Genomic DNA, 15,000 nt, shown 5'->3' on the forward strand with positions numbered 1-15,000 from the left:
AATGATAGAGATCATTCTTCAAAGATCTATCAATCTTATTATCGAGAATGTTTCTAATAATATTATCTTTCGAAATTAAATAAAAGAAAAGAAAAAAGAAAGACACAAAACAAAACGAACTAAAAAAAGAACAAAAAGAAAAAGAAAAAAAAAAAAAAAAAAAGATCGATGACACTGACAACGACAGATATAAGATTACGCGTACGATCGAGATCATTTTTCAAAGATCTATCGATCTTACCATCCTTATTATTACAAATATCATAATATCATAATGTCTCGAAATACTAATATAAATCATCTTTCGAGATCTTTTCAAAATGAAAAGTAAAACGAAATAAGGAAAAGAGAGAGAAAAAAAAGAAAGCACACAGACGACGATATATACACGAGATCACGAATGATCCAAATATAATTTCTTCGAGATCTATCTGTCCAACAAAAAAAAAAAAAAAAAGAAAAAAAAACCAAAGAAAAGAAAAGAAATCAAAGATCATAGATAAAGAAGGTCAGAAAGTAAGAAATGTGCATTCTCACTTAAAGTCAAAGTATCTACTCGTAATTCTATAGCCAAACGAAATAAATGCAACAATCGAACTGTCGATCGAACTACTCTCTCTCTCTCTCTCTCTCTCTCTCTCTCTCTCTCTCTCTCTCTCTCTCTCTCTCTCTCTCTCTCTCTCTCTCTCTCTCTCTCTCTCTCTCTCTCTCTCTCTCTCTTTCTCCTTAGAGATATTCAAACTATGATTGTATGCATGTGAGCCGCGTGTGCTCGACGTCGTCATCATCATCGTCCTCGTTGGCGTCGTCGTCGGCAGCGTCGTCGTCGTCGTCGTCGTCGTCGTCGTCTTCGTTGTCGCTGTCGTCGTCAACGTCGTCGAATGGCGCAACGAACGTACATATAAAAGAGTACAACGATAACGAGACACTTTATGTTCAGGCACTTTCAAGTCACGACGCGACGAGCGTGCTCTCCTCGTGAAACGTCGTGCGTTTAGTATAACTGTTATTCACTCTCGTGCCGACACGAATGGACTTAGCTAATCGACGTTTTCGATGGGGACCCTTACAACGAGGTTGTTTTACATAGTAAAACAAAATAAAAGAGAGAGAGAGAGAGAGATAGAGATGGGGGGAAAGAGAGAGAGAGAAGAAACAATTGTCCTTAAATTATTATTTATATTAATTATTAACTACTTCTGTATTTTATCTATATATATATATATTCTATTTTTAATAAAAAAAAATAGAGGAAAAAATAAAAATTTTTTTTTTAATTAACAAAAAATCATTAAATCAAATATACATGATAAATGTGTCGTTCGTTGTTACGAGAAATAATTTTTATATTATGAAAGATTTGACAATTTCTTTTTTGTTTAGCTCTTTTATCTTTTTTTTTTTTTTTTTTTTTTTTTTTGTTCTCCTTTTTTTTCACTTTTGTTTTAATTTTTTATCTCGATCATAAAAATGACACATTAAGTTTAAAGTGTCGAGTAGGAATTTCTCAGGCACTCATAGACTTTCAAACGTATTTAAGTACTTTGAGTTTATGACGTTAACCGGTCAAAAATCCAAAGAATTTACGGCCACTTATAGAAAGGACACGCCTTTAAGGTGTCCCTTCGAGGTGAATAAGAAGGCTTTCGATTCTTCTTTAAGGGCTTACTTGAGAAAGAAAGAGAAAGAGAGACATTCTTGCCTCACCTTTTTTGGTTCACGAAGTGAACAACATTCGCAAAAGCGTAGGATGTGATGATCCTTTATTTATTTATTTTTTTATTTATTTTTTTATTCATTTTTCTTCGTGTTCATTTATATATATATATATATATATATATATATATATATAATGTAGAAATAAATGAATTTACACGTTATTTCCAAATAATAATAGATAATTTAAATCAATTTATTATCGAAATTGGTAAGGAATAATTTTTCAAACAATATAAATAATGGTAGATCTAATCGTGAACGATCGATTTAACATTAAAATTTTCAATTGAACATTGTTATTAATATAATTATTTATATTACGTTCGACTAGATTTAAATCTCTCTCTCTCTCTCTCTCTCTCTCTCTCTCTCTCTCTCTCTTTTTCTCTCTCTCTCGTTCAACTCTTCTCACACGTTCTAACGTAGTTAGAAAGCCAACTCTAGCCACGAACTATCGTGTACTCTCGTGAGATTCATTTTGAGATAAGGTGTGTGCTCGAGAGAAGAAGAAGGAAAGGGTCCTTTAGTCATAAAATTTCTATCCCTCCTCCTCCTCCTCCTCCTCCTTCTCCTCTTCCCTCTCTCCTTTCCCCTTCACAACCCTCAATTTAACCTTATAAACACACCGTGGATACTTGCGTAACGTTTCGATTACATAATGCAAAAAAGTCATTCTGGTTAACGCGTGATATTAAAAATGCGACTAGCCAATTAATCGTTGTAAATTATTTTACTGCTTGAAATCGGACTATTACAGTATTAAAAAGATAGAGAGAGAGAGAGAGAGAGAGAGAGAGAGAGGGGGAGAGAGAGAGAGAGAATGAAATTGATTATATCAAAGAGATAAGATTTTTAATTAGAAATGTATGTATTAAATAAAATATACGCATGTATATTTTATGTATACGCATGTATACAGATGTGAGTTCTTGTATGTGTACGTGTATTATATTAAAAATATATTCTAAATATGTATATATATATATATATATATATAATAGAAGATATAAATGGAATAAAAAAATTTATATATATATGTATATCACGTCATGATGAATAATACTAATCGAATAGCACATGCGTTTTAATTCGAGAAAGGCGAAATTTATTCAACTCTATCTACTTACATACATATATATACTCTAATAATATTTCCGGTCAACGACGGCGAACGAACTGATATTTAACGGTATAAAACTAACGTGATTGAGACAAAGCTATATTAGTTTATAGTAGTAGTTGCCTACGGTCACTAAATACGGGTGTTCAGGCATCAAACAAATCTGACGTTTCGCTACTGTGTTCGATTTAACAGTCGAGCTAACTCGAAGCGTTTGAAGCAAGGTATTTACGGGGAAAAGAAAAAAAAAAGAAAAAAAAAAAGAAAAAAGAAAAAAAATGGAAGTACCCACGTTGGACAGAAATTCTTTTTTTCTTTCTATCCTTCCTTCCTTCCTTTCTTTTTTTCGTACAAAAAATCCAACAAAGCAATATTTGATTTTATTACAATCGATCGCGAAAGGAAAGTAAAATTTAATTGAGAGAATCGTTTAAATATTTAATTGTTAAACGAATAAATCGAATTTAAATATCGTCGGGTTAATTCAATTTCTATCTTAAAAAAAATAAAAAAAAAAAAAAAAAAAGAAAAAAAAGAAAGAAATAAAAGAAAAAAAAAAAGAAAAAAAAATAGGAAGAGAAAGGAATTTCTTCTTAGCTTTGGAAAAAATTTCTTCGAATAAAAATGTAATTATTCGAGATGTTATATCGAAAAATATATTTCTATAAATATACGGGCATTTAAATGTTACATAATAAAAGGTTCGTAATGCTTTTAAACGCCAATCAAACGTGCTCCCAAAGAATGAATCGAATGTTTTACATCGATGACGAGATTAAAGAGAGAAAAAAAGAAAAAGAAAGAAAAAAAAAAAAATAAGAGAGAAAGAAACGAAGAGGAGAAAGACAGAAAGAAAGAAAGAAAAAAAAAAGAAAGAAAGCAAGAAAGAAACAAACAAATCGATCGGTTATTATTATTTCACATAGTACAGTAGTAGTAGTAGTAGTAGTAGCATTACTCTTCGGGGTCATTGACGAGTATTTCTGGCGCCATCGATGGAATGCCGAGCAGCGATGGACACCAAAGAAAAAGAAAAAAAAAAGAAAAGAAAAGAAAAGAAAAAAGAAGGTGGTGAAGGGGGTGGAGATTGGGGGGGGGAGATCTTGTCGATTTACGAGATGAGTAAAAATAACCAAGAAGAGAAAAAGAGAAGCAAGAAGAAGGAAAACGTTTCGTTCATTGACGAAAAGCAATACGGCCTCGGCTTTGGTCCAAGTGAAAGAGAGAAAGAGAGAGAGAGAGGGAGAGAGAGGGTGGTAACAGGCAGGGATGGGTGTGGAGGGAGAGAATATTCAAGTGGCCAGCAACAACCATCGGCCGTTCCACCCGCAGTTTCAACATACACACACATATACATACACACAGTAAAAGAAAGAGAGAGAGAGATATATACATATATATATATATATATATATATATATATATATATATATATATATATATATATATATATATATGTACGTATATGTATAGAATGCTTCAGCTGACCGGATAACTTAAAATATCTTTGTTACTTTTGAAGATATATATATATATATATGTATGCGTATTTATGACAAAATATTTCAAATGGGGTTGATGTAAAGGGGGTGGTCAAAAAAAAATGTGCTTTAATTGACATGTCAGTGATTTTTTTTTTTTTTTCTTTTTTTTTTCTTTTTTGTAGAAAAATTTTACGATCAACTTCAAGTAAATTCTTCTTTCATAGTATTGGTTTGTCAAATCTACGATCAAGAAAATATTGAATAGAAGTTTCGTGCGCACGTATTTTTCTGAGAAATAATAAGAAAGGGGTATAAATTGATTTGCAATAATTTCTATTGATTATTTAAAAAAAAAAAAAAAAAAAAAAAAAACGATTAATTATTCCTTCTTCGAAACCTTTTTCTCGTGTTGATCCATTTTTCTTCTTCTTTTTTTTCTCTTTTTTCAAATTTGTAAAACTAATTTTCATCTATACATTTTATGTATCTAAATTATCTATCGATCTCTAATACGTCTAAATCCACGATTGAACATAGTAAAGGAAACGAAGAAAATATTCGGAGTTCCTTTAAAATACGATTTTGAAAATGTGTTCAAGCTGGCTAAGAAACGAAGCGACGAAAGTTGGTCCTCTAGTCCTATTATTAGAGTAGCCCCAGCCAAGTGCATCGACTGCACGTTGTAACCCTAAGCTTCTGCATTCGCGTTTAGGCGAATAGGACGAAGAAGAAAGAAAGAGAAGGAAGAAAGAAAGAAAGAAAGAAAGAAAGAAAGAGAGAGAGAGAGACATATATATTAGAAATTTATTACAGTTCTAATACACGTTCTAAGAAATACGCGTTCTAAATTTCAATATTATAATCAGTATAAATATAAAAAGTCTTTTCCTTTTTTAAGAATGAAAACAAACATTTATTACATTCTCGATTTATTCTAATATCAAGGATTATTAAAATACATATACAAAAAAAAAAAAAAGAAATATTTGAGAAACGTGAATTTTCATACGAAAAAAATTATAATAACTATAATTACAAATAGATCAATCATTTTCAAAGGGGAAAAAAAAATAATAATCACTCATTTCAACGGAATTGTTTTTAAAATTAAAAAAAAAGAAAAAAAAGAAAATTGGATCGATCATTGCGCAATTTGCTTGGTGTGGTTGGTCGCAAAAAAAAAAAAAAGAAAAAAGAGAAAGAGAGCAAAAAAATAATAATTGAAGCAATGATTCTTATTCCTTATCAAAAAAAAAAAAAAAAAAAAAAAAAAAAAAAAGAAAACGAAAAGTATTAAGACATGAAATAAAGTAATTCGCGTAACACGCGGAATACTAAATGCATAAAATCCAGAAAAGCATCGAAGACGTTGCTTTAACAGATAAGTTAGCTTCACGTCATTAAATTGTAGCCGGTTTCTTTGCTAAGAACGTACCGGTGAAACTAAGCTTAAGATATATATATATATTATATATATATATTTATATATATATATATATATATATACAACATACGAAGGCGTCCAATTAAATCAAGGCCATCTTGATAACGTCGTTTAGAAGACTCGATCGAGCAAATGCACGGACATCCGCGTTTGGCGCCTTCAATCTAATTTTTTTCCTTTGTTTCTTCATTTCTTCCTGTTGCAAACTTTACTTCTTTTCCTTTATGTTTATTTCTTCTTCTTTTTCTTTTTTTTTTTTTGGTTCCCTTTTATTTATCTTTATTTTCAATTTTATTCTTTCCTTTTCTTTCTACATTGGCATCATCATTAACGCGCAGCTTCCTCATCATCATCTTCTTCTTCTTCTTCTTCTTCTCTTTTTTCTTCTTCTTCTTCTTCTTCGTCTTCTTCATTTTCATCTTCATTTTCTTTTTCTTGCAAAATGCAAAATATCGTAACGCATGATCGAGCGTTTAGAACGATACTCGATTATCAATTTTGCATAGTTAAATTTGACGTTGAACTTTTTAAGAAGCCTTTTTCCATTACACGATGTAGAAATCTATTCAGTGTGTAAATGAAATATAGAATAATAAGGAGATATTAATCGTAGATAAAATAATTCGAAAATTATAAATATTCCATTAATTATTACGTGAATATATTTAAATGAGGGTGAAAAAAAAAGAGAAAATTAAATTTAGAATTGTTTAAATACAATGAAAAAAATTTCATACCTTTAAGATCTTATCAACGCGTGATTTATATCATTTTCTTGTAAAATTTATTTGACATATCAAATTAAAATAATTATTAAATATTATTAAATAATAATCATTATCAGAAATATTTTTAAACAATTATTAAATATAAATCGTCGTAATTTTTAATAATAATAAAATTTTATAAAGAAATAAATCTTTAACGCGTATCTCATTGTATAATGCATATTGCATATTATTGCACATCTCTATTATTACTGTCCTCTTTTTACTGGACATAAGTCAAACTGAATTAAATATATATTAACGTTTCGTAGCTTTACAATTAAACGCAAGGATATAAATATTAAATGTTTAATATAAAATTTACGATCGATAAAAGAGAAGGATAAAAATAATTAAAAAAAAAAAAAAAAAAAAAAAAAAAAAAAAAAAAAAAACCGTGTCAAGTTGTATAAAAGTATCATAGAATCGATTGATCGATGATCAATCTCTATGATCGATCGATGATTGATAAAAGTTGAATGGATAAAAAAAAAAAAAAGAAAAGAAAAGAAAAGAAAAGAAAAAAGAAGAAGAGAGAAAGAAAAAGAATTATGAAAATACGTATCAATGTGCGCGAGCGCGCCACATTGTACGTATATATACGTACATACGTGTGAGCGGATTAAAAGTGTATTAAAGTTCTAATGTATCATAAAAGATATCTAACACAAGAAGTTGAAGATCGAGGCCGTTAACCAGAACGAAGAAGAGAAAGAAAGTCATGCGGAGATAGTTCGCGTTTCAAAGAACAACGTGTACTTACGTTCTGCATTAGAGGAATAGATATATCTACCGGGTGTTTCTTAAAAGTAAACCTCTCTGTTGCAATTTAATCCTGGTTGTGTCTGCAGAGGATGAGGACTATAAACATACCGGATCAACTTTGATCTCGATTAAGACAATTTCTGCGTCGCGTGTGATTCATGAATGTTATTAATTTTTTTTTCTTTTTTTCTTTTTTTTTTTTTTGTAATGACAAAATTGGAAATGCGTTCATCAAACCTACTGATCATTATTTACGAGACTTCGAAGAACGTACGGTATTTTTTTTTTTTGAAAACAAAATTGTTCATACCGTATAAATGATGATCGCTCAAAGTATCTCCTATATAAATGTAACTTCAAGTGTGTACGGCTTGAAATTATTTTCAAATAATTTCAAGCCGACTAAGGTAAAAAGAAGAAAAAAAAAAAAAAAAAAAAAGATAGAAAAGAACAAGCAAACAAAAAAAAGAAACTACAAAATTAATCATAAAAGAATAAATAAGTAAATAAAATCCACTTGAAGCAAAAAATAAAACCAAAATAGAATTACCATTTTGTCGAAAATTAGAATCTACAAAAATACGTAAAGCCAAACTTTTCAATTATAATTTTAACGCGCGAATCTAAAAAAAAAAAAAAAAAAAAAAAAAAAAAAAAAAGAAATAAAATAAAATGAACATTCTACACGAGCGTACGTGTGATCTAAAACGAAGATCCAATCTCATCCTCTCACTTCCTCCCGTCTCTTCTCTTTTTCGTATCCAAAAGAAAAAGAAAAAAAAGGAATAATAATAAAACGAAGAAAAAGAACGACAGCGAAAAAAAAAAAAAAACGACAAATATAAAACAGAAGACCAATGATCGAATTTTTATAATAAAGAATTAAATAAATAAAGAATATAATAATAAAGAAATGCAGCTTAGAAATACAGCTTAGAAAACAGTTTGTATATAACTCTTGCGTTCCATCGTAATGTAGTAAAAGAAAGAAGATTGAGATCACAAATATGGCGGGGTTAATATATAGTGTATGTGTATATAGTGCGCATATATATATATATATACATATATATATATATAGACACGCTATATATATTATATATTATATATGTATATATCATGTTAGAGGGAAAGGATACGCGGGAACGCAAGAAACGCATCGATGCAGTCGCCGGCACTGCCTCTGCCTCTGCCTCTGCCGCCGCCGCCGCCGCCAACTTGGAGAACGTTGATTTCACGTCTGCCGCCAAGGAAATTGGAAACCATCATCCTGCTCGTTTGTTTGTCCAACCAAGTCCAGCAATCGTGCGGCCGCAGACGAGAGACTTGGCCAAGCTTGTGCGTGCGTGCGTGCTGCGTACTCTGTACGCAATATATATAAGAAAGAGTTAATGCGAATCATATATATATATATATATATATATATATATATATGTATATATATGCGTGTATTATAATTTATTCAACGATAATGTTTTAACACCGATAAACTAGTCCCGTGTTAATTGGTCGATGATCGTACTAGCGATTAAATTTCACTCTTCCCCATACCCATCTCTCTATCGCTACCCCCCTCCCCCACTCTCTCTCTCTCTCTCTCTCTCTCTCTCTCTCTCTCTCTCTCTCTCTCTCTCTCTCTCTCTCTCTTTCTTTCTCTCTCTCCAACCCCATCTCATCTTAATAGAGAAGTTTCTCTTACTTATTTTTCTCATTGTTGGTTGTCTCCGCTTTGATGTCCCTTTTTCTTTCTTCCATCGGCACGATTCGTTGATACTGAAATCAATCTGCAATTTGTATTCTATGGAATACGTTTGGAGAATTTTTATAGGTAGAATTTGATTTTTTCCTTCGTCTCTTTTTTTTTTTTTTTGTTTTTTGTTTGATTACAATAATACAATGAATAAATAATGAAAAGTTCGTCATTCGGGACACGTAGAAAAAAGTAAAATAAAATGAAATAAAATGTATTGACTACAATACACGGTATAATAATATAATAATATAATAATAATGAAAAATATAATAATGTAGAAATTGTGACGGTAATCTAAGTGAAAACTCTGAAGATATATTCTTTTATTATATATATATATATATATTTTTTTTTTTCACGTATAAATTGAACTTATCTTTAAAGAAAAGAAAAAAAAAAAGAAACAAAAACAAAACAAAACAGAACAAAATCCCCAAATATATAATATATACCATAAAGCCGCACCCCCTTGCCCCCCCCCCCCAAAAAAACAAAACAAAACAAAGAAACCCCAGAAAACTATGCTAAGTCTAAATCATCTAACCTAATAAATCTAATAATTTGATAACTTACTTAATCGATCGAGATCTTAAATAAAATAGGAAAAAAAAAGAAAAAGAAAGAAAGAAAAAGGAAATATTAAATTTCAGGTACGAGTACGGACTTGGTGCCACAATTATTGGGAATGTTCGACGAGCTGGCACGTCGTGGAAATGGTTACGAAGATCACCAAGTAGTCCTCTCAGCGTCTTGTAATATACCAGCGGCTTTGCAGAAACGATTGAGTTTGGTACCGCACTCACAACGAGGTTCCATATTCGGTCAGCTTTGTGGGGAGGCTACGAAGAAAGGTAGTAGCTGTAATAGCGGTAGTAATAGTAATAGTAATAATAGTCATCGGGATAAGAAGAGCGAGGATATGTGTGAGAGAACGAAAGATACGGATACGAAAAGTACGATAGACGTTGTGGTAACTCAACATCTTGTTCGCAACAACAAAGACGACGACGACAACGACGACGATGACAATAACAGCAACAGCAACAACAACAACAACAACAGCAACAACAATAAAAATAATAACAACAACGACGACGACGATGATGACGAGAACGAGGACGACGACGAGGAGGAGGACGAAGAGGAGGAGGAAGAGGAGGAAGAGGAGGAGAGAGAAAGAGAAAGAAAGAGGAAGGAGGTCGTCAAAGTAGAAAAAGAAAATGATGGAAATAGATTGTCGATCAACGTTATCGTGGAAAACGATAAGAAGAAGAAGAATTCTTATGTACAAGAAACAAATAATAGCAAGAACTCCAATGGAGGAACGCTTACTCAGCTCAGATATAAAAGAAGATGTAGAAGTGGAAGACCATTGTCTGGTAGTTCGATAGCCTCTAGTACATCGTCAAGTGGCTGTAGCAATCAGGGAAATCCATCGTCTGCGACTAATCCATATTTGGCTTCTGTCGAATCATTAGCCGATACCTGTGCCAGTTCTCAAGGTATCCAATAATTTTGATATACATTGGGAATACCTTCGAATTAAATAATTAAATACGTTCTCTCGTGATCTTCCGAGAGATTGATCAGTGATGTTATCCTTTTTTATTAATTTATTTATATATATATATATATATATATATATATATATATATATTTATTGTTCTTTTTTTTTTTACCCCTTCATGCTTTTATTTCTAGGTTCGGGTGATAGCGGTGTGGTTACGGTATCCGAAGCCAGCTGTCGTATTGGTAATGTTACCAATGGTCAAAGAAGGGACAGTGCCGAAGGAGACACGTCCTCCCATCGACCACGTTATTGCGATCCTCATCGTAATCCCGTGGAAAGAGTATTGCTTGAAATCGTCGATACCGAAGCTATATATGTTGAACACTTGCGACAAGTTATACAGGTAAATTGGATATTCTGAGGTTTCTTTCTATCTTTTTTCTCGCATTTCTCTCTCTCTCTCTCTCTCTCTCTCTCTTGATTAAAGAAAGATTAAAAAAGAACGATATTAAAAAGGTATGTTTTTTCTTATATTTTTTTTTCTTATTTTTTTTCTTTTTTTTTTCTAAACAGGGCTATCTCATATTTTGGAGAGACGATCCCACGTTGTTTGTACATCAATTGCAATTAAGCGACTTGTTCAGCAATATAGAAGATATATTCAAGTTCAACAGGTATATAATAATATTTATTGGTAATATTTTAATGAACGACATTATGGAATAATAATATTTAAAAAAAAAAAAAAAAAAAAAAAGAAAGTAAAGAAAAAGAAAAGAAAAAAAACGCGTCATCTTTCGTGCATTTCAGAGAATTCCTAAAAGAAATCGAGAAATGTGCTTTTGATCCAGTTTGCGTGGCTAACACTTTCATCAAGCATAATTCAGGATTTAAGGTTTATACCGAATACTGTACGAATTATCCCAGGTAAGTGGGAACGTGTCGATCTATATATATACTATCAAAAAATTTTCTAATATTCTTCCTCTACCCCCACCCTCACCCCTACTCTACATTCTCCAAAAAAAAAAAAAAAAAAAAAAAAAAAAGAAGGGGAAAAAAAGTATTGTATGATAAAATTTTATAGAACTGTCTCTGTATTAACCGATCTGATGGGACAAGAGGAAATGGCCAAAGCGTTTAGAGAAAGACAGGCAGCTTTAGATCACGCGTTACCTTTGGGATCATTTTTGTTGAAGCCTGTTCAAAGGATTCTTAAATATCACTTGTTGCTAGAGGTAAAATATTTATAAACAAATAATAATATAAAATTGGATTGGATCTCTTTAAAAAAAAAAGAAAGAAAAAATTGTATATAAATTTTTTTTTTATTTTTCCTTTTTTTTTTTTTATTTTGAATCAATCAATTAAATTCGCAATGATCGAATGAGAATACATTTTGTCGATAAATTTGCAGAATTTATCGAAGGAATATGGGGCAGGCTGTGACGCAAGAGAAAACGAGGCAGAGGGAAGAAGTGCAATCGAGGGTGCATTAGCAGCTATGACTGGCATCGCAAAACATATTAACGCGATGAAGAGAAGACACGAGCACGCAGTAAGAGTTCAAGAGATTCAATCGCTACTTTATGGATGGTCTGGACCGGATTTAACTACCAGCGGTGAACTTATAGCTGAAGGTCGCTTCAGAATGAGAGGGGCTAAAGCACCGAGACATGCTTTTCTCTTTGACAGGATGTTACTCCTTACGAAAAAGAAGGAAGATGGTTTATTGGTCTACAAGGCTCATATCATGGTAAAATTATATATTCTAATATATAATGATATATAATGATTGGTTCAAATGTTCCTAAATGATTTTATATATCAATTGGGATATATATATATATTCCAATAAAATATCAATCCAATGAGAATATCAATCCTAAAAATAAATCCTAATTCCATGAGGAATAGATCTAATAATATAAAAAATCATATATATATATATATATTTTTTTTCTTCTAATCTCTTCTCTCTATATTTTAATTATTATTAGTCAATAAATTAATAATCATCATATTATAATTTTTAATAAAACATATTAGATACAGTATTATTTATTTAGATATTAATTATATATTAACCAAATCGAATATATATTTCAATATTTCATAAATAATATCATGAATATCCTTTCGCACAGTGTTCCAATTTGATGTTGATCGAAAGTATCCCAGGAGAACCATTAAGCTTTCATGTGATACCCTTCGATAATCCAAGGTTGCAATATACATTGCAGGTAAATAAAAGAGAAAACAAACGCTTGGAAATAATTTTTATGAAAATAAAAGGAGTAATTAATTTTTCTTTTTTTTTTTTTTTTCTCTTATCAGGCACGCAACCTGGAACAAAAGAGGGAATGGACCTTGCAAATAAAAAGGGTAATCCTTGAAAATTACAACGCTGTTATACCTTCTCATGCTAGGCAACTGTTTCTACAACTTGGGCAGACTCAACACGAAGGTAAAATTATTACAGAGAGAGAGAGAGAGAGAGAGAGAGAGAGAGAGAGTGAAAAAGATTTTAATTCGGTGACTTTAATTCTTATTAATTATGATTAATATAATTACAGACGATTCTACGACTGACAAAAGCTCGGCGAAAAAGTTATACTCGGCACCGCCGGAATATTTAGAGAAACGTAAGCAAGAAAGAGAAAGAAGAAGATCAGAAACTGGTATTAGGCATAAGTTCAAAAAAAATACAAGAAAATCGGAATCACCTGCCATCACTACCACAGAGGTAAGGAGAAGAAAAAAAAACAAACAAACAAAAAGAAATAAAAAAAAAAATCATTGCTTTTTCTCAACGTCATCGACATTATTTAAATCTGAGAATATGTGTAAAAAAATAAATCCAAATATATTGATTATTCAGGATTCGCCGGCATCGTTGAGAAAAAATCCTAATAACGAGACTGAAATGCACGACTCGAGAGATCAAAATCTTAACAGGTGTACCGACGGGCGTACTCTCAAAGTAAAGGTATAAATATTTTTCATTTGTATATTATTTAATTATCAATATAATAATATATGATAAAGTTGAACGTGTCTGAATTTGTTTTTTTTTTTGTTTTTAATTTTTAAAGGATCGCTTCACCGGCTGGAGAAGAAAATCAGAGCCGGGATTTCAATCTTACGTTTCGTTGAATCAATCTGACGAGGATCAGAAAGAGGTAACAGCTGATATGGAAACGACTTTAGTTGAATCAGATCGTACGATCAATACAAGCAACGAGGATAATAATAAGCCAACAAATTCTCAACAAGTTGAAACCAAAGAGAACAATGAACAACTACAAACGGCAACTACACCGGCAGTGGCCCAAACAGTTGAGGAAATAGTTGGTCATATTTTAATGCAAAATCAAGAATTTCAAAAATTATTGGAAAAGCAAAGGACTAGTAGTAGCATAAACGTTAGACAACAGCAAAGATTTAACAAGAGAATATCAGCCGACACTTCGGATGAGAGTGATTGCGAGAACGCTAATTACGTTGGTGGAACTTTGAACAATCGTGTCCGTACGTCTCATCGTGAAACCCAAAGATTGGTGAGAACTAACAACGCATGGAACTCATTGTCCACGGTTAATAATACACGTGACAACACGCCACAGCCAGCACTTAGGTTACTCTATGATAATTTAAAATCCTCGGATGGTAAAACGACAAGCGTACATGAGACAATGAATACAAAGAACAATGTAAATCGTGTACACGAAAAGAGAGCCCTTTTCGAAGCCTTTAAAAGACAAAGTATCGTTACCGAAAGTAAGATAATAAAGACAGCTTTGAGAATTAGAGAGAACTCAACGTCCGCCAATGACGATTCAAACGATACAACTATACGTACTAGTAACGATCAGGATTATTCGGAGAAGGCTAACGAAGTTGAACTTAGTCCCGAACGAAAAGATAAGATCAATGATATAGATCAACAACAGGATATCATAAAGGAGACCGACGAATCAAAAGGTTTTGGTAACTATGATAATCTTCAACATGTTTGGGATGGTCTTAAAGAGGAACAAGACGTTAATGGAAGTGACAGTCCAACGAGACCGGCCGTTTGGTTGACCAAACTCTGTGAAGGTTTACCAACTTCACCCCAAAAATGTGGATCCTTACCTCGTAGCTTTCAAATCAATCCAAACTCACAACTTAGCGTTACCAAATCACGATTTCTTCAAAGAGATGGAAAACCAATGACCGAAAGACCCTTCACTATAGCCTCGGACAAACCCGCTGAGATAAATCTCGAGGATATGGAAAGATACGCTTCGAGTTGTCAACCCGAGGGTAGAATTGCCAAATTTCCAACTTCGGTTTCTACTTCAACGTCGACATTTTTCTGTTCCCTCGATGATACTTTAACAGATGCATATTCCGAGATTCACATGGTCTCCTCACCTACTACAACCAACATTCA

General features: G+C 31.9%; 1 protein-coding gene across 4 annotated transcripts in view; it reads left to right on the plus strand.

Annotated features, from left to right (window-relative positions):
• Nucleotides 1-15,000, plus strand: part of LOC124955269 — a 70,687-nt gene that overhangs the window by 54,057 nt on the left and 1,630 nt on the right. For 3 of the 4 annotated variants that reach the window (XM_047509437.1, XM_047509439.1, XM_047509438.1), the window contains 11 exons: nt 9,703-10,554; nt 10,754-10,965; nt 11,136-11,236; nt 11,373-11,489; nt 11,650-11,800; nt 11,980-12,318; nt 12,710-12,805; nt 12,900-13,029; nt 13,139-13,308; nt 13,444-13,551; nt 13,658-15,000. The exon at nt 13,658-15,000 is cut by the window's right edge and continues 1,630 nt beyond it. In XM_047509437.1, coding sequence (XP_047365393.1) covers nt 9,703-10,554; nt 10,754-10,965; nt 11,136-11,236; nt 11,373-11,489; nt 11,650-11,800; nt 11,980-12,318; nt 12,710-12,805; nt 12,900-13,029; nt 13,139-13,308; nt 13,444-13,551; nt 13,658-15,000 — 3,619 coding nt within the window. The remainder of the gene's footprint in view (nt 1-9,702; nt 10,555-10,753; nt 10,966-11,135; nt 11,237-11,372; nt 11,490-11,649; nt 11,801-11,979; nt 12,319-12,709; nt 12,806-12,899; nt 13,030-13,138; nt 13,309-13,443; nt 13,552-13,657) is intronic. The other variant, XM_047509440.1, reaches the window with a different exon arrangement.

This window comes from Vespa velutina, chromosome 17 (assembly GCF_912470025.1).
Source record: "Vespa velutina chromosome 17, iVesVel2.1, whole genome shotgun sequence".
In the NCBI taxonomy this organism is placed as follows: domain Eukaryota; kingdom Metazoa; phylum Arthropoda; class Insecta; order Hymenoptera; family Vespidae; genus Vespa; species Vespa velutina.